Raw genomic sequence first — 19,792 nt, 5'->3', positions numbered from 1 at the left:
TCGAGTGACCATGGGTTAAGCGAGTATGGCCAATACGCAACCTCGCCAGAGCTGTTTCCCACCTCCGGTTACGGTGGAAGGAGGACGGCCACGAGGAAACACAACATTTAAGAGTACGTAGCTTGTTACCAGTAACAGACAACCAAGAAGCCTGCCAACGGGTAAGGACTGAGGAATGGATAACCGGGTAAAAGTCGGAATACGGAATGCCTTTACGAGAGATGGGACAAGAGCGGACAGCTTCCTTGGCGGCAGCATCCGCACACTCATTTAAAGACACACCAATATGGCTGGGAACCCAACAAAACTCAACCGACTTAAATTTACTGTGAACGAGAAACAGCCAATGCTGGATCTCGACAACTACTGGATGAACCAGATTAAAGGACCCGAGAGCCATGAGGGCACTACGAGAGTCAACAACAACTACAAAGGAAGACTGACAACGAGAAAGCAGGAGACGAGGAGCATAGAGAATAGCATAAAGTTCCGCTGTAAAGATGCTAGTCTCTGGAGGCAAGCGACACATATAAGTGCGATCAGGAAAAACAACATAGTAGCCAACACCGTCCGCTGACTTAGACCCATCGGTGAAGACAGAAACGGAGCGGGAGTGAGAAGAAAAGTGCTCGAGGAAAAGGCGTTTTAGAACCATAGGAGGGGTAAAAGCTTTAGTGATACGGGTCAAGGATGTACAAAACCGCGGAAGAGGGACCCTCCACGGGGGCATAGAAGGAACAACACGAGGAGAAACATCAGAAATACGAACGGAAAGAGAATCCTGTAGGCGAGATAACCGGACAGAAAGAGGGAGGTGGTGAAGAGGAACAGGAACCGCAGGAGGGGTAAAAGTTAAAGCACGACAGAGGCGAGAGGAAGGATGTTGCAAGGACCGCGCAAGACAGCGAAGACAGTAGCGATCACGGCGGTCCTGGAGAGACAGGAAGCCAGTGTCAACATACAAGCTAAGGATGGGAGTCGAACGAAAGGCACCAGAACTGAGGCGCAACCCAGTATGGTACAAAGCATCAAGACGGCGAAGAGTAGAAGGAGAAGCAGACGAGTAAGCAGGGCAACCATAATCGAGCTTAGACAGGACGAGAGAGGAATGTAAAGCAAGGAGAGTGCGCCTATCTGCCCCCCAAGAAGTATGGGACAAGACCCGAAGGAGGGTAAGGGCCTTAGAGCACTCAACACGGAGGTAAGAGATATGGGGAGACCAAGACAAACGAGTGTCAATGAATAACCCCAAAAGCTTCGCGGAATCTTTGTATTCAAGGGGATGACCATAAAGTGACAAAGAGGGACGAAGAACAACCCGTTTCCGCGTAAAAGTCATGGCACAAGTCTTAGAAGTAGAGAACTAGAAGCCATGATCTGTGGCCCAAGACGACACGGCATCAATTGCAAGTTGAAGCCGGCGTTGAAGGAGAGGCGAATCATCACCCTGACAACAAAGGGTAAGATCATCGACATAGAGAGCGGAGAAGACACCAGAAGGAAGAGAGGAAAGAAGACCATTGAGGGCAACCAGAAAAAGAGTAGTGCTCAGAACACTACCCTGGGGCACACCTTCGTATTGCTGAAAAGAGCGAGAGAGAGCGGTACCAAGGCGCACCCGAAAGGAACGAAGAGAGAGGAAGCTGCGGAGAAAGAGAGGGAGATGACCACGAAGGCCAAAAGAATGAAGTTGAGATAGGATATGATAACGCCAAGTGGTGTCGTAAGCCTTTTCCAGGTCAAAAAGGACGGCAACAACGGAGGTCTTCGCAGCAAAAGCAGTACGAATATAGACCTCCAAGTTCACCAGGACATCTGTCGTGCTGCGGCACTTGCGGAAACCAAATTGAGAAGGGGAGAGGAGGTGATGGTGTTCCAGGAACCACATCAGACGAACGTTAACCATACGTTCAAAGAGTTTGCAGACACAACTTGTGAGAGCAATAGGGCGAAAGTCCTTAGGGGAAGTACCCAGAGACCCCGGTTTGCGAACAGGGAGGACAACGGCATCGAGCCAGTCCACAGGGACTGACGACGACTCCCAGATCCGATTATACAGACTCAGTAAATACTGAGACGTGCTCGGAGGGAGATGGCGAAGCATCTCATAATGAATACCATCAGAGCCCGCCGCCGTAGAACCGCAGAGGGCCAGGGCAGAACGAAGTTCAGAGAGAGAGAAGGGATCATTATAGGGAAGCTGAAGATGAGTGCAGAAATCTAAAGGACGAGACTCAAGGACAGGTTTACGAAGAAGGAAAGATTGGGGAAGATAAAGACCAGAGCTAACAGAAGAAAAGTGGGAACCCAGTTCGGAAGCGACCTGCAACGGGTCCGCCACAAGAGTATCATGGAGGTGAAGGACCGGTGAAACATCGGGAACGAACTTACCCGCTATCTTGCGGATACGCTTCCAGATCTGGGCCAGAGGGGTTTCGGACGTAATTGTTGAGACATAAGATGCCCAACATTCACGTTTAGCCGTACGGATGGCCCTACGGGCCACTGCACTCGCTTTCCGAAAGAAAAGAAAAGAATCGGTCGTCTGCCTACGGCGGTGCCTCTTCCAGGCTGCACGCTTACAGCGGACAGCCCGAGCACAGTCCGCATTCCACCAGGGAATGCACTTCCGCGGACCCCGAGAGGAAGAGCGAGGAATAGAGCGGAGGGCAGCGTTGAAGACAGTGTCATGAAAAAGGAGGAGAGCGCGAGAGAGAGGCAGAAGGGAGAGGTCAGAGAGAGCAGCACTGAGGGTAAATAGGGTCCAGTCTGCCTTAGCAAACTGCCACCTAGGGAAAGAGAGGGAAGGGCAAAAAGAGAAAAAGGAAACAAGGATGGGGAAATGATCACTTCCATGGAGGTCATCAAGAACCTGCCACGTGAAATCTAAGTAAAGAGAAGAAGAGCAGAGAGAAAAATCAAGACAAGAAAGGGTGCGAGTCCGAGAGTCCAAATGAGTGGGCTCACCAGAATTCAGAAGAGACAGGGAAGAAGAGAGGAGAAACGGCTCAAGGAGGCGACCCCGGGTATTCGTCAGAACGTCACCCCAAAGGGAATGACAATTGAAGTCACCCAGCAGGAGCACAGGCTCCGGCAAGGAGTCTAGGAGGTGTTTCAAATCAGGAAGAGAGAGCGGGACACTCGGGGGGAGATAAATGGAACAAACTGTGTACCATTTCCCCACTAAGATACGAGCAGCAGAACAATGGAGAGGCGAAGGAAAAAGTAAAGGAACAAAGGGAACATCAGCACGAATCAAGAGAGCAGAAGAATTAGAAGCCCCAGCAATGGCTGGGGTGGGGGAGAGAAAGGAATAGCCACGAAAACGACCAGGACGAGCACCAAGCATTGGCTCCTGGAGACAGACACAAAGGGGCGAAAACCGCAAAATCAGAAGTTGGAGTTCGAGGAAATTGGCGTAATAACCTCGAACGTTCCATTGAAGAATGGACAACGACGAGAAGAGAAAGGACAAAACCAGAGAACAAGGAAGAAACCAAGGCGAAAGAGAAACAGAGCACGTTAAAGAATATCAGGGTCGGGATCAGGGTCAGCAAAGTCAGGGTTAGGGGGCATGGGTAAACTGAGCAAAGACGGAGGGAAGGAAACGGGAGAACAGATCAGAGGTGGGCAGGCGGGGTCCGGAGGAGGAGGAGGAGGAGGAAGAGGAGGAGACAACGGAGAGGAGCAGTCAAGGACAGCAGCAGGAAGAGGGGGAGTAGAAAGAGGGGAGCGCACCCCAGCAAGAGCAGCAACCGAAAGGGAAGCAGGGGCCAAAGAAACCTCCATAGCAGGAACAGGGGGCGCAATCACTGAAACGGGAGGGAAAGGAGCAACAGAACCAGACGTAGGAGCTGAGGAAGAAAGCGAAGCCTTCTTACCCGCCGGGGAAGAGGAAGGAGAGGAGCCAGGCTTACGCTTCTGACTTAAAGAGACCGGTGTCCCAGCAACTATGTACTGGGCAACGGATTCCAGTGTCTCAACAGGAGAAGCCGAACGAGAGCACACATGACGGCCGCTAGGAGAGCGATGGACATCCACCCGCACCGACAGGCGGTGGGAAGAGCCGATAGATGGAGGAAGAGGATGGGAAGGAGGATCGGAGGGGGACGAGGAAGAAGACACAGGAGACACGACAGACCAGGTAGAAGGAAGGGGAACCCCGGAAAGAGGACCAGGAGGATCCTTCGGGAGAGAACCCAAAGGAACAGAGGAGGGGGCAGTGGGCGCATCAGGGTCCAAGGCCCGGAAACGGTTGTGAGTCTGAGGAAGGCGGGAAGGACGAGGAGAGGAAGAGCGCAACACGCGAGCATATGAGATATTAGCATAAGGCGGGAGCCGGCGAACCTGGCGTCTCACCTCAGGAAAAGATAAACGCTCCCGGTGCTTCAAGTTGAGGACGGCTGCCTCAAGCTTGTAATGGGCACACGCACGAGAGAAGGTAGGATGGGCCTCACTGCAGTTGAGGCAACGAGCCTGGGGAGAAGTGCACTCCGACTTAGAGTGACCTTCGCCACTACACAAAGGACAGAGAGAGACAGTCCCGGAGCAGCGGAGGGCACCATGCCCAAACCTCCAGCACTTGTTGCAGAGCCGAGGAGAAGGAATGTACTCCTGGACAGAGCACCTGGCACCAGCAAGAATGACAGAGGGTGGAAGGGTCCTACCATCAAAGGTAATCTTCACAACCCGGAGGGGTTGACGGCGACTACCACGAGGGGGACGAGTAAACGTGTCCACCTGGAGAATAGAATGGCCCTGGGCAGCAAGGATATGTCAAATATCATCGTGGCAGTCGCGCAGGTCCCGAACACCGGTCGCAACATGGGGCGGGAGCAAAATAGTGCCAACACTGGCATTCAACTGAGCGTTCTTCGAGACCCGAACAGGGGTCTCACCAAGGCAGGATAAGGCAGCCAAGCTGGAAGCAGCATCCTGAGAAGGAGCAGCAACGACACGTGTACCGAGACGAGTGGGGTTGAAAGTAATGGAGGCATCCACGGAATCAACGAGATGTCGATGGAGGGAGAAATCGTCAGGAGGCGCAGAATCAAGAGGGAGGAGATCAAAATATTTGGCCCACGAAGCGGGACCAAACAAGGCTTGATAGGTAGCAGAACTGGAAGGAATCGAGCGAGGGCGGCCGTGACGAGGACGGCGGTGAGAACCCCCAGAGAGAGAGGGGTTAAAAGGCACAGTAGTTAAAACTAGAGGAGCCGCGCCAGGGGACGAGGTAGTCACCACTGGGGGCCTGGGGCTCGACCCAACCACAGAGGAGGGAGGGGAGCCAGGGGAAGGAGTCAGAGAGGCCAAAGGAGGAGCAAGGTCGGGGCCCAATGCAGCGGAGGCTACAGAGCCCGGTCTTCCAATACGGACCGACTCGGGGGCTTGGTCGCCCACCCCACGAGCCTGAGAAGGTACACCAGAAGCAGCTGAAACAGGGGTTATCATCATTACGAAAAGAAGAATTCATTCACGAATGTGCCCCCACACCCACCATGGAGCCACAATTAGAGGCAGGACACCCAACAAGAGGCTATCGCCGATCTTGCCGGGGCCTCCTAGGGGTGCGTCGTGAGTATACGCCCCACAAACGCCACCTTAAGAAACCGACAGTCCGTCGAGATCGGGTTCAGTGACGAAAGGGGGATTGACAATAAAAGGTTCCCCTCGCTCTCGACGTCGGGTACTACAGTTCTACGGGTGCAAGAGTATGCCTCCTCAAGCACCCGGGTGTCAAAATAGAAGAAGTCCAAGGGAAGAACCAGAACGAGCAAAAGGTCGGCAGGAAACGGCAAGCAGATAGGAGAAGAGGGGGGAGAAAAACGAAACAGAAGGAAAAGGAAAAGATGCCCAGCAGAATTGGAGAGGACAGCAGCAGGAGCACAAGGCTAGAAAAGGACAGAGGACTGTCCCAAGGAGCATCACACTCCGGCAGCCGTCCACTAAGCCCCCACACGGCGACAACGAGCTGAGCGGGGAGGGGGTAACACTGTAAAAGTGTTTGGTTTAGTTTATTTAAAATATATATAGTACATGAGTCACAGACAAGGATTTGAGAAAGGCGCCAGGTTGTCGGCCTGAGATCACACACCTCAAAGCGTTAATGACCTCAAGTGACCTGAGGTCAGATCATGCGAATTTCACCTTACTTCTACTAATCTTATAATTGGAGCCTGGTATCCTTCAAACATGCCGACGTTTAAGGAGTGGCTTGGTAGAGTGCCGGAGGCTATCTACTTGTGGGCGGAGTTAGTTACTAGGTTGCCCAATATATACTCGGAGAACTATCGATTCGAGAGCATTAAGAGAACAGCAGCAGTCAGGAGAGCAGAGAAGACGGCCCTAGCAGGGGGGGGGCTGTCGGCCGACAGGGCGAGACAGTCTCTGTCAACTATAGACCCCCACCCCCCTCTATCCAGCTATAGGCAGACACTTGGTGAGTTGAACATTAAGGTGACTTGGTCGTGTTTTACAAGTGTTGTGTGATGATCAGGGGCAGTCAGTTGTAGTGTTCTCAGATTCTTGGAGGATGACTCACCTTACATATATGTATCTTAAACATTGCTTAAATTATGATAGTATGTGAAATATAATTGAATTTATTATTTAAATGGCCTTTAACTGTGTCCCCTATGTTTGGAATGAGTACATGTTTGGAGTTGATACATGATAAAGATGGGACAGATTATGTTAGGTTCGTTGTTAGTGTTGTTGTTGTTGACGTTGTAGTTGTTGACGTTGTTAGTGTTGACGTTGTTAGTGTTGTTGTTGATGTTGTTTATGTTGTTTATGTTGTTGTTGACGTTGTTAGTGTTGTTGTTGTTGTTGTTGACGTTGTTAGTGTTGTTGTTGTTGACATTGTTAGTGTTGCTGTTGACGTTGTTAGTGTTGTTGTTGTTGACGTTGTTAGTGTTGTTGTTGACGTTGTAAGTGTTGTTGTTGACGTTGTTAGTGTTGTTGTTGTTGACGTTGTTAGTGTTGTTGTTGACGTTGTTAGTGTTGTTGTTGACGTTGTTAGTGTTGTTGTTGACGTTGTTAGTGTTGTTGTTGACGTTGTTAGTGTTGTTGTTGACGTTGTTAGTGTTGTTGTTGTTGACGTTGTTAGTGTTGTTGTTGACATTGTTAGTGTTGTTGTTGACGTTGCTATTGTTGTTGACGTTGTTAGTGTTGTTGTTGACGTTGTTAGTGTTGTTGATGACCTTGTTAGTGTTGTTGTTGACGTTGCTATTGTTGTTGACGTTGTTAGTGTTGTTGTTGTTGACGTTGTTAGTGTTGTTGTTGTTGTTGACGTTGTTAGTGTTGTTGTTGTTGACGTTGTTAGTGTAGTTGTTGTTGTTGACGTTGTTAGTGTTGTTGACGTTGTTAGTGTTGTTGTTGATGTTGTTAGTGTTGTTGTTGTTGACGTTGTTAGTGTTGTTGTTGTTGACGTTGTTAGTGTTGTTGTTGTTGACGTTGTTAGTGTTGCTGTTGACGTTGTTAGTGTTGTTGTTGACGTTGTTAGTGTTGTTGTTGACGTTGTTAGTGTTGTTGTTGTTGACGTTGTTAGTGTTGTTGTTGTTGACGTTGTTAGTGTTGTTGTTGTTGACGTTGTTAGTGTTGTTGTTGACGTTGTTAGTGTTGTTGTTGTTGACGTTGTTAGTGTTGTTGTTGTTGACGTTGTTAGTGTTGTTGTTGTTGACGTTGTTAGTGTTGCTGTTGTTGACGTTGTTAGTGTTGTTGTTGACGTTGTTAGTGTTGTTGTTGACGTTGTTAGTGTTGTTGTTGTTGACGTTGTTAGTGTTGTTGTTGTTGACGTTGTTAGTGTTGTTGTTGTTGACGTTGTTAGTGTTGTTGTTGTTGTTGTTGACGTTGTTAGTGTTGTTTTTGTTGTTGACGTTGTTAGTGTTGTTGTTGTTGACGTTGTTAGTGTTGTTGTTGTTGTTGAAGTTGTTAGTGTTGTTGTTGTTGTTGACGTTGTTAGTGTAGTTGTTGTTGTTGACGTTGTTAGTGTTGTTGATGTTGTTAGTGTTGTTGTTGTTGACGTTGTTAGTGTTGTTGTTGTTGACGTTGTTAGTGTTGTTGTTGTTGTTGACGTTGTTAGTGTTGTTGTTGTTGTTGACGTTGTTAGTGTAGTTGTTGTTGTTGACGTTGTTAGTGTTGTTGACGTTGTTAGTGTTGTTGTTGATGTTGTTAGTGTTGTTGTTGTTGACGTTGTTAGTGTTGCTGTTGACGTTGTTAGTGTTGTTGTTGACGTTGTTAGTGTTGTTGTTGACGTTGTTAGTGTTGTTGTTGTTGACGTTGTTAGTGTTGTTGTTGTTGACGTTGTTAGTGTTGTTGTTGTTGACGTTGTTAGTGTTGTTGTTGACGTTGTTAGTGTTGTTGTTGTTGACGTTGTTAGTGTTGTTGTTGTTGACGTTGTTAGTGTTGTTGTTGTTGACGTTGTTAGTGTTGCTGTTGTTGACGTTGTTAGTGTTGTTGTTGACGTTGTTAGTGTTGTTGTTGTTGACGTTGTTAGTGTTGTTGTTGTTGACGTTGTTAGTGTTGTTGTTGTTGACGTTGTTAGTGTTGTTGTTGTTGACGTTGTTAGTGTTGTTGTTGTTGTTGACGTTGTTAGTGTTGTTGTTGTTGTTGACGTTGTTAGTGTTGTTGTTGTTGACGTTGTTAGTGTTGTTGTTGTTGTTGTTGACGTTGTTAGTGTTGTTGTTGTTGTTGACGTTGTTAGTGTAGTTGTTGTTGTTGACGTTGTTAGTGTTGTTGATGTTGTTAGTGTTGTTGTTGTTGACGTTGTTAGTGTTGTTGATGTTGTTAGTGTTGTTGTTGTTGACGTTGTTAGTGTTGTTGTTGTTGACGTTGTTAGTGTTGTTGTTGTTGTTGACGTTGTTAGTGTTGTTGTTGTTGTTGACGTTGTTAGTGTAGTTGTTGTTGTTGACGTTGTTAGTGTTGTTGACGTTGTTAGTGTTGTTGTTGATGTTGTTAGTGTTGTTGTTGTTGACGTTGTTAGTGTTGTTGTTGTTGACGTTGTTAGTGTTGTTGTTGTTGACGTTGTTAGTGTTGTTGTTGTTGACGTTGTTAGTGTTGTTGTTGTTGACGTTGTTAGTGTTGTTGTTGACGTTGTTAGTGTTGTTGTTGACGTTGTTAGTGTTGTTGTTGTTGACGTTGTTAGTGTTGTTGTTGACGTTGTTAGTGTTGTTGTTGACGTTGTTAGTGTTGTTGTTGTTGACGTTGTTAGTGTTGTTGTTGTTGACGTTGTTAGTGTTGTTGTTGTTGACGTTGTTAGTGTTGCTGTTGTTGACGTTGTTAGTGTTGTTGTTGACGTTGTTAGTGTTGTTGTTGACGTTGTTAGTGTTGTTGTTGTTGACGTTGTTAGTGTTGTTGTTGACGTTGTTAGTGTTGTTGTTGTTGACGTTGTTAGTGTTGTTGTTGTTGACGTTGTTAGTGTTGTTGTTACGTTGTTACGTTGTTAGTGACGTTGTTAGTGTTGTTGTTGACGTTGTTAGTGTTGTTGTTGACGTTGTTAGTGTGTTGTTGACGTTGTTAGTGTTGTTGTGACGTTGTTAGTGTTGTTGACGTTGTTAGTGTTGTTGTTGACGTTGTTAGTGTTGTTGTTGTTGACGTTGTTAGTGTGTTGTTGACGTTGTTAGTGTTGTTTTTGTACGTTGTTAGTGTTGTTGACGTTGTTAGTGTTGTTGTTGACGTTGTTAGGTGTTGTTGTTGACGTTGTTAGTGTTGTTGTTGACGTTGTTAGTGTTGTTGTTGTTGACGTTGTTAGTGTTGACGTTGTAGTGTGTTGTTGACGTTGTTAGTGTTGTTGTTGACGTTGTTAGTGTTATTGTTGTTGACGTTGTTAGTTTTGTTGTTGACGTTGTTAGTGTTGTTGTTGACGTTGTTTATGTTGTTGTTGACGTTGTTAGTGTTGTTGTTGTTGTTGACATTGTTAGTGTTGTTGTTGATGTTGTTAGTGTTGTTGTTGACGTTGTTAGTGTTGTTGTTGACGTTGTTAGTGTTGTTGTTGTTGACGTTGTTAGTGTTGTTGTTGTTGACGTTGTTAGTGTTGTTGTTGACGCTGTTAGTGTTGTTGTTGACGTTGTTAGTGCTTTTGTTGTTGACGTTGTTAGTGTTTTTGTTGTTGACGTTGTTAGTGTTGTTGTTGTTGACGTTGTTAGTGTTGTTGTTGACGTTGTTAGTGTTGTTGTTGACGTTGTTAGTGTTGTTGTTGACGTTGTTAGTGTTGTTGTTGACGTTGTTAATGTTGTTGTTGTTGACGTTGTTAATGTTGTTGTTGTTGACGTTGTTAATGTTGTTGTTGTTGACGTTGTTAATGTTGTTGTTGTTGACGTTGTTAGTGTTGTTGTTGACGTTGTTAGTGTTGTTGACGTTGTTAGTGTTGTTGACGTTGTTAGTGTTGTTGTTGTAGACGTTGTTAGTGTTGTTGTTGACGTTGTTAGTGTTGTTGACGTTGTTAGTGTTGTTGTTGACGTTGTTAGTGTTGTTGTTGACGTTGTTAGTGTTGTTGTTGTTGACGTTGTTAGTGTTGTTGTTGACGTTGTTAGTGTTGTTGTTGACATTGTTAGTGTTGTTGTTGTTGACGTTGTTAGTGTTGTTGACGTTGTTAGTGCTGTTGTTGTTGACGTTGTTAGTGTTGTTGTTGTTGACGTTGTTAGTGTTGTTGACGTTGTTAGTGTTGTTGTTGTTGTTGATGACGTTGTTAGTGTTGTTGTTCACATTGTTAGTGTTGTTGTTGACGTTGTTAGTGTTGTTGTTGAAGTTGTTAGTGTTGTTGTTGTTGACGTTGTTAGTGTTGTTGACGTTGTTAGTGTTGTTGTTGACGTTGTTAGTGTTGTTGTTGACGATGTTAGTGTTGTTGTTGACGTTGTTAGTGTTGTTGTTGACGTTGTTAGTGTTGTTGTTGTTGACGTTGCTAGTGTTGTTGACATTGTTAGTGTTGTTGTTGTTGTTGTTGTTAGTGTTGTTGTTGTTGACGTTGTTAGTGTTGTTGTTGTTGACGTTGTTAGTGTTGTTGACGTTGTTAGTGTTGTTGTTGTTGACGTTGTTAGTGTTGTTGGTGTTGACGTTGTTAGTGTTGTTGTTGTTGACGTTGTTAGCGTTGTTGTTGTTGACGTTGTTAGTGTTGATGTTGACGTTGTTAGTGTTGTTGTTGACGTTGCTAGTGTTGTTGTTGACGTTGTTAGTGTTGTTGTTGACGTTGTTAGTGTTGTTGTTGTTGACGTTGTTAGTGTTGTTGTTGACGTTGTTAGTGTTGTTGTTGTTGACGTTGTTAGTGTTGTTGTTGTTGACGTTGTTAGTGTTGTTGTTGTTGACGTTGTTAGTGTTGTTGTTGTTGACGTTGTTAGTGTTGTTGTTGTTGACGTTGTTAGTGTTGTTGTTGACGTTGTTAGTGTTGTTGTTGACGTTGTTAGTGTTGTTGTTGACGTTGTTAGTGTTGTTGTTGACCTTGTTAGTGTTGTTGTTGTTGACCTTGTTAGTGTTGTTGACCTTGTTAGTGTTGTTGACGTTGCTATTGTTGACGTTGTTAGTGTTGTTGTTGTTGACGTTGTTAGTGTTGTTAACGTTGCTATTGTTGACGTTGTTAGTGTTGTTGTTGACGTTGTTAGTGTTGCTGTTGACGTTGTTAGTGTTGTTGTTGACGTTGTTAGTGTTGTTGTTGACGTTGTTAGTGTTGTTGTTGTTGTTGACGTTGTTAGTGTTGTTGTTGTTGTTGACGTTGTTAGTGTTGTTGTTGACGTTGTTAGTGTTGTTGTTTACGTTGTTAGTGTTGTTGACGTTGTTAGTGTTGTTGTTGTCGACGTTGTTAGTGTTGTTGACGTTGTTAGTGTTGTTTTTGTCGTTGTTAGTGTTGTTGACGTTGTTAGTGTTGTTGTTGACGTTGTTAGTGTTGTTGTTGTTGACGTTGTTAGTGTTGTTGTTGACGTTGTTAGTGTTGTTGTTGACGTTGTTAGTGTTGTTGTTGACTTTGTTAGTGTTGTTGTTGACGTTGTTAGTGTTGTTGTTGTTGACGTTGTTAGTGTTGTTTTTGTCGTTGTTAGTGTTGTTGACGTTGTTAGTGTTGTTGTTGACGTTGTTAGTGTTGTTGTTGACGTTGTTAGTGTTGTTGTTGACGTTGTTAGTGTTGTTGTTGACGTTGCTAGTGTTGTTGTTGACGTTGTTAGTGTTGTTGTTGACGTTGTTAATGTTGTTGTTGACGTTGTTAGTGTTGTTGTTGACTTTGTTAGTGTTGTTGTTGTTGACGTTGTTAGTGTTGTTGTTGTTGACGTTGTTAGTGTTGTTGTTGACGTTGTTAGTGTTGTTGTTGACGTTGTTAGTGTTGTTGTTGACGTTGTTAGTGTTGTTGTTGACGTTGTTAGTGTTGTTGTTGACGTTGTTAGTGTTGTTGTTGACGTTGTTAGTGTTGTTGTTGACGTTGTTAGTGTTGTTGTTGTTGACGTTGTTAGTGTTGTTGTTGTTGACGTGCCGTGTGTGTTACTAGTGTTGTGTGGTAATGTGACAGTGTACACTGGGTGACCGTCCTGGGAGGAGTCTCCACACCAGCGGCTGGTCAGCCACACTGACACAGTGTTCATGGAGAACACTGCGCACATGTCCTTCAGTGGTTGACACCTTTTGCTTGTTGTAGCGTCTTTCGTCCCTGAGCCTTGTTACAGCGTCCCTGAGCCTTGTTACAGCGTCCCTGAGCCTTGTTACAGCGTCCCTGAGCCTTGTTACAGCGTCCCTGAGCCTTGTTACAGCGTCCCTGAGCCTTGTTACAGCGTCCCTGAGCCTTGTTACAGCGTCCCTGAGCCTTGTTACAGCGTCCCTGAGCCTTGTTACAGCGTCCCTGAGCCTTGTTACAGCGTCCCTGAGCCTTGTTACAGCGTCCCTGAGCCTTGTTACAGCGTCCCTGAGCCTTGTTACAGCGTCCCTGAGCCTTGTTACAGCGTCCCTGAGCCTTGTTACAGCGTCCCTGAGCCTTGTTACAGCGTCCCTGAGCCTTGTTACAGCGTCCCTGAGCCTTGTTACAGCGTCCCTGAGCCTTGTTACAGCGTCCCTGAGCCTTGTTACAGCGTCCCTGAGCCTTGTTACAGCGTCCCTGAGCCTTGTTACAGCGTCCCTGAGCCTTGTTACAGCGTCCCTGAGCCTTGTTACAGCGTCCCTGAGCCTTGTTACAGCGTCCCTGAGCCTTGTTACAGCGCCCCTGAGCCTTGTTGCAGCGTCCCTGAGCCTTGTTACAGCGTCCCTGAGCCTTGTTGCAGCGTCCCTGAGCCTTGTTACAGCGTCCCTGAGCCTTGTTGCAGCGTCCCTGAGCCTTGTTACAGCGTCCCTGAGCCTTGTTACAGCGTCCCTGAGCCTTGTTACAGCGTCCCTGAGCCTTGTTACAGCGCCCCTGAGCCTTGTTGCAGCGTCCCTGAGCCTTGTTGCAGCGACCCTGAGCCTTGTTGCAGCGTCCCTGAGCCTTGTTACAGCGTCCCTGAGCCTTGTTGCAGCGTCCCTGAGCCTTGTTGCCGCGTCCCTGAGCCTTGTTGCCGCGTCCCTGAGCCTTGTTGCAGCGTCCCTGAGCCTTGTTACAGCGTCCCTGAGCCTTGTTACAGCGTCCCTGAGCCTTGTTGCAGCGTCCCTGAGCCTTGTTACAGCGTCCCTGAGCCTTGTTACAGCGTCCCTGAGCCTTGTTGCAGCGTCCCTGAGCCTTGTTACAGCGACCCTGAGCCTTGTTGCAGCGTCCCTGAGCCTTGTTACAGCGTCCCTGAGCCTTGTTGCAGCGTCCCTGAGCCTTGTTGCAGCGTCCCTGAGCCTTGTTGCCGCGTCCCTGAGCCTTGTTACAGCGCCCCTGAGCCTTGTTGCCGCGTCCTTGAGCCTTGTTGCCGCGTCCCTGAGCCTTGTTGCAGCGTCCCTGAGCCTTGTTACAGCGTCCCTGAGCCTTGTTGCAGCGCCCCTGAGCCTTGTTGCAGCGTCCCTGAGCCTTGTTGCCGCGTCCCTGAGCCTTGTTGCAGCGCCCCTGAGCCTTGTTACAGCGTCCCTGAGCCTTGTTGCAGCGTCCCTGAGCCTTGTTGCAGCGTCCCTGAGCCTTGTTACAGCGTCCCTGAGCCTTGTTGCAGCGCCCCTGAGCCTTGTTGCAGCGTCCCTGAGCCTTGTTGCCGCGTCCCTGAGCCTTGTTGCAGCGCACCTGAGCCTTGTTACAGCGTCCCTGAGCCTTGTTGCAGCGTCCCTGAGCCTTGTTGCAGCGTCCCTGAGCCTTGTTGCCGCGTCCCTGAGCCTTGTTGCAGCGTCCCTGAGCCTTGTTACAGCGTCCCTGAGCCTGTGGCTTCCCATGGGGGGGGGGGTGGTACCTATGATGCTCGATAAAGACTTGCTGCCGTAGGTGACACTGTGAGCGGGAGGAACAACATTTTGAGCGACAATGGGAACAAGGGTTTTGTCTGCCTCTGTTGGAGGGAATGTTGGCAGGGATCAAAGCGAGGAACTTAAAAATGAATTATATTTATCACTGGCTGTACCCGGCCACGCGTTGCTGTGGCTCGGCAATGCTTGCGTGTTGCTGAGCCACAGCAACCCTCCTCTGTCCCCCTGTCCGTCTGTCCCCCTCATCCTCTGTCCGTCTGTCCCCCTCATCCTCTCTACCATTCCCCCCTCCCCCGTCCCCTCAACCTTCCCACCATCACCCACTGCCCCTGTCCTCTCGTCCCCCCCCCCTCCCCACCATTCCCCACTCCCTCATCCGATGTGTTCCTAAATGATCTGATGTTCTCATCAGAAAAATGGGAACATCAAATGATCTGATGTTCCCATCACTGAAAAATAAAAAGAATAGTTAAAAAACCGAAATTAAAAAAATGAAAAATAAGCAAAATAAACTATACTCAGGAAATGAACAGTATGGTAAACAACACAGCTCAATTCCAACACAATGTCACACAAAATAATTAAGTAAAAATGAAAATAAATCGAAATCTATGAAAATTCAAGTTATCAATGCAATCAGAAACATTGAAATGGAATCATAAAATATTTAGTATGGCGTGTGTTGCTTTTACGTGCGACAGATGGCGCTGTTTTACAAAAAAGCATGTTTTTACCTGTCTCAGGTGTGTCATCTATATAGTAGGTATATAAAAACACGCGGGTATTCAAATGGAACGTTGTGTCAAAATTTCAAAGAAATCGGTAAAAAACTTTCGCAGATTAATTCTGAACAAACATTTACATTTGTTATTTATATAGACTAGAAATTATTAGGGTAAAGGCTGGTGTTGCTGCCACGTGTCGGGTTATGTCGAGGAGTTCTGTAAGTTCTACAACACAAATATCAACCATTTTTGTTTATTGGTAATGAATGGCGCGTTATAAACCCGATATCTCATGAACAAATCCGCAAGGGCCGTCATGAGGGTTCGAACTTACGCCTGGGATGATCCCAGATGCTGCCTTAGTCAGCGTCAGACTAAGGCACTGTCTGGGATCATCCCGGGCGTAGGTTCGAACCCTTTCACGTCCTTTATGGATTTGTTCATTGGATGCATCACACTATTGTGATTTCCATGTGTACCGATATCTCATATTAGCCAAAATATATATATAGTCATATGCAATTGACGATCACAAAACACTGATCATTTTTATGCGGAAAATCCACAGAGAAATATAAAAGGAAGTGAACGTTTCGGCTGTTGTCAACACCAGACTCGAGTCTGGTGTTGGCTTTAATCAGGCCGAAACGTTCACTTCCTTTCACATTTCTCTGTGGATTTTCCGCATATAGTCATATAAATCTACTTACCTATTACGGGTCCGACTGTGAAGAAGCCCAAGGCCACCAGGAAGTTCTTGGCTCCGTAGATGGCGGTGAGGTTCCCTAGGCCTACTACCTGGGTCATCAAGAGGTTGTTGAGGCCGTAGAAGCCGCCGCTGGCACAGCCGAACACGCCCATGGCCGCCGCCTGCCACACCGCCTCACTCTGCAAGGTGAACACTGAGTCACAGTTAGTCTGGTAAGCCACACACCACAGCCACTCCTCCTACCTCCCCAACGGCAACTACCACAGCAAAGATTGGACTGTGTGGTAATATTAATGTCTCTGAGGAGTGTTCACCTACCTACCTTGTGTCTATTTTGTGTATCATAGACCCCGTGGCCTGGCAACCCGTTCTCGCACTTCCTTATAGTCAATATCTTGCTTATGAATAAGTGCATAGTGACATACTACTTTATTGTGAATATTTGAGTTTACCTTGAAAAGCTGAATAGAAAACCACAACTTAACCTAACCTTCTTAGTATGTTATGATATTACAATTAGTACTGAACCTATACCTATACTGATATTACAGTTTTATAAAAATAATAATACAAAACTAAAATATTTAAATAAATTGTAAAGTAACTCAGGATATTGGCAAATTTTGTATAAAATCTCTATTGTTTAATATAACTGAGAGAAAAAGTTAGTGCCTTGAAAAAAAACATGGCTTGGAATATGTCACATATATACTTATTTATAAGCGAAATAGTGACTATAAGCAATAAGTCATATATGTATTGTCTTGTGCGATAGCGGGTTGCAAGGCCCGGTCTCCGAACAGACCTCCCATCCCATCAACCAGGCTGTTGGACGCGGCTGCTCGCTGCCTGACGTATGAGTCACAGCCTGGTTGATAAGATATTCTTTGGAGGAGCTTATCAAGTTCTCTCTTGAACACTGTGAGGGGTCGGCCAGTTATGTCCCTTATGTGTAGTGGAAGCATGTTGAACAGTCTCGGGCCTCTGAAGTTGATAGTTCTCTCTTGAACACTGTGATGGGTCGGCCAGTTATGTCCCTTATGTTTAGTGGAAGCGTGTTGAATAGTTTTGGGCCTCTGATGTTGATAGTACCCACCCAGGAAGCAGCCAGTAACAGCTGGCTAACTCCGAAGTACCTATTTACTGCTAGGTAACAGAGGCATCAGGGTGAAAGAAACTCTACCCATTTGTTTCTGCCTGGTCCGGGAACCGAACCCGGGCCACAGAATTACGAGTCCTGCGCGCTGTCCACTTAGCCACCAGACCCACCGGTAGTGTGTGTGTGTGTGTGTACTCACCTATTTTTGTCTGCAGGATCGAGCATTGACTCTTGAATCCCGCCTTTCTAGCCATCGGATGTTTACAGCAATGACTCGATCCTGTCACATTTCCCTATTATTTCTAGTTTTAAAATTATGAATAGAGTTTGCTTCCACAACCTGTTCCTGAAGTGCATTCCATTTTCCCACTACTCTCACGCTAAAAGAAAACTTCCTAACATCTCTGTGGCTCATCTGAGTTTCCAGCTTCCACCCATGTCCCCTCGTTCTGTTACTATTCCGTGTAAACATTTCGTCTATATCCACTCTGTCAATGGCCCTGAGTATTTTATATGTTCGTACACACACACACATTTATATGTGTGTGTGTGTACTCACCTAATTGTGCTTGCAGGGGATGAACTCTGGCTCTTTGGCCCCGCCTCTCAACTGTCAATCAACTAATGTACAGGTTCCTGAACCTACTGGGCTCTATCATATCTACACTTGAAGCTGTGTATGGAGTCAGCCTCCACCACATCACTTCCTAATGCATTCCATTTGTCTACTACTCTGACACTGAAAAAAATCTTTCTAATGTCTCTACGGCTCATTTGGGCACTCAATTTCCACCTGTGCCCCCTTGTGCTTGTGCCCCTTGTGTTAAAAAAAAGTCTGTCTTTATCTACCCTATCAATTCCTCTGAGAATCTTGTATGTGGTGATCATGTCCTCTCTAACTCTTCTGTCTCCCAGTGACATGAGGTTTAATTCCCGTAGTCTCTCCTCGTAGATCATACCCCTCAGTTCGGGTACTAGTCTGGTGGCAAATTTTTTAACCTTTTTCAGTTTAGTTTTAAGCTTGACTAGATATGGACGCCATGCTGAAGCCGCATACTCCAGGATCGGTCTGACATATGTGGTATATAATGTTCTGAAAGATTCCTTACACAAGTTTCTAAAGGCCGTTCTTATGTTAGCCAACCTGGCATATGCCGCTGATGTTATCCTCTTGATATGAGTTTCAGGGGACAGGTCTGGCGTGATATCAACCCCCCAGGTCTTTCTCTCTCTCTCTCTGGCTCTTGAAGTATTTCATCTCCGAAATGATACCTTGTATTTGGTCTCCTGCTCCCTACACCTATCTTCATTACATTACATTTGCTTGGGTTAAACTCTAACAACTATTTGTTCGACCATTCCTGCAGCTTGTCCAGGTCTTCGTAAAGCCTCAAGCTGTCCTCAGCTGTCTTAGTCCTTGTCATAATTTTGGCGTCGTCAGCAAACATTGAGAGGAATGAATCTATTCACTCTGGGAGATCATTTACTCTATCAGAAACAGGATAGAACAGAGTACAGAGCCCTGTGGGACTCCACTGGTGACTTCACGCCAATCTGAGGTCTCACCCCTCACTGTAACTCTCTGCTTCCTATTGCTTAGGTACTCCCTTATCCACTGGAGCGCCCTACCAGTTACTCCTGCCTGTTTCTCCAGCTTATGCAAAAGCCTTTTATGGGGTACTGTGTCAAAGGCTTTCCGACTGTCCAAAAAAAAGCAGTCCGCCCATCCTTCTCTTTCTTGCTAAATCTTTGTCACCTGATCGTAGAATTCTATTAAGCCTGTAAGACAAGATTTACCCTCCCTGAACCCATGTTGATGAGTTATCACGAAGTCCCTTCTCTCCATATGTGTTACTAGGATTTTTCTCACTATCTTCTCCATCACCTTACATGGTATACAAGTTAAGGACACTGGCCTGTAGTTCAGTGCCTCTTGTCTGTCACCCATTTTGTATATTGGGACTATATTAGCCGTCTTCCATATTTCTGGTAGGTCTCCTGTTTCCAGTGACCTACTATTGACTATGGAGAGTGGCAAACAAAGTGCTCCTGCACACTCTTTTAATACCCAAGGTGAGATTCCGCCCGGGCCAACAGCCTTTCTCACGTCCAGATCCAACAGGTGCTTCTTGACCTCATCTCTTGTAATTTCGAACCCTTCCAAGGCCGCCTGGTTTGCTGCCACCTCTCCTAGCACCGTGACTTCTCCCTGTTCTATTGTGAAGACCTCCTGGAATCTCTTGTTGATTTCTTCACACACCACTTTGTCATTCTCTGTGTTCCTGTCCTCACCCATCCTAAGTTTCATCACCTGTTCCTTCACTGTTGTTTTCCTCCTGATGTGACTGTGTAGTAGCTTTGGTTCGGTCTTGGCCTTATTAGCTATATCATTTTCATACTTTTTCTCAGCTGCTCTTCTCATACTAACATTCTCGTTCCTGGTTCTCTGGTATCTCTCTCCACTTTCTGGTGTTCTGTTATTACGGAAGTTCCTCCACGACCTTTTGTTCAGCTCCTTTGCTTTCATACATTCCCTATTAAACCACGGATTCTTCTTTTGCTTCTCTGTTTTTTCCTGCCTGGCTGGGATAAACCTGCTTACAGCCTCCTGACACTTTTGGGTGACACAGTCCATCATGTCTTGTACGGACTTGGTTCTGAGTTCTGTGTCCCATTGTATATCCCTTAGGAATTTATTCATCTCCTCATAGTTTCCTTTTCGGTACGCCAGCCCTTTGTTTCCCAGCTGTTTTTTTGGGGGTGATAATTCCTAGCTCAATCAGGTACTCAAAGCTCAATACACTCTGATCACTCATTCCCAAGGGGGCTTCCAACTTAACTTCCCTTATATCCAACTCATTTAGGGTAAATATCAGATCAAGCAAGGCTGGTTCATCCCCTCCTCTCATTCTTGTCGGTCCCTTGACGTGTTGACTTATAAAGTTT

At 46.3% G+C, this 19,792-nt stretch overlaps 1 protein-coding gene across 1 annotated transcript in view; it reads right to left on the bottom strand.

The window, feature by feature from the left end:
- The window catches only part of LOC123764596 (monocarboxylate transporter 9), a 78,402-nt gene that overhangs the window by 7,911 nt on the left and 50,699 nt on the right, over positions 1-19,792 (bottom strand). Inside the window, exon 4 of the mRNA XM_069314585.1 lies at positions 15,749-15,940. Coding sequence (XP_069170686.1) covers positions 15,749-15,940 — 192 coding nt within the window. The remainder of the gene's footprint in view (positions 1-15,748; positions 15,941-19,792) is intronic.

This window comes from Procambarus clarkii, chromosome 79, assembly GCF_040958095.1.
Source record: "Procambarus clarkii isolate CNS0578487 chromosome 79, FALCON_Pclarkii_2.0, whole genome shotgun sequence".
NCBI lineage: Eukaryota > Metazoa > Arthropoda > Malacostraca > Decapoda > Cambaridae > Procambarus > Procambarus clarkii.
The sequence above is the reverse complement of the archived record's forward strand: the minus strand, read 5'-3'. Positions and strand labels throughout refer to the sequence as shown.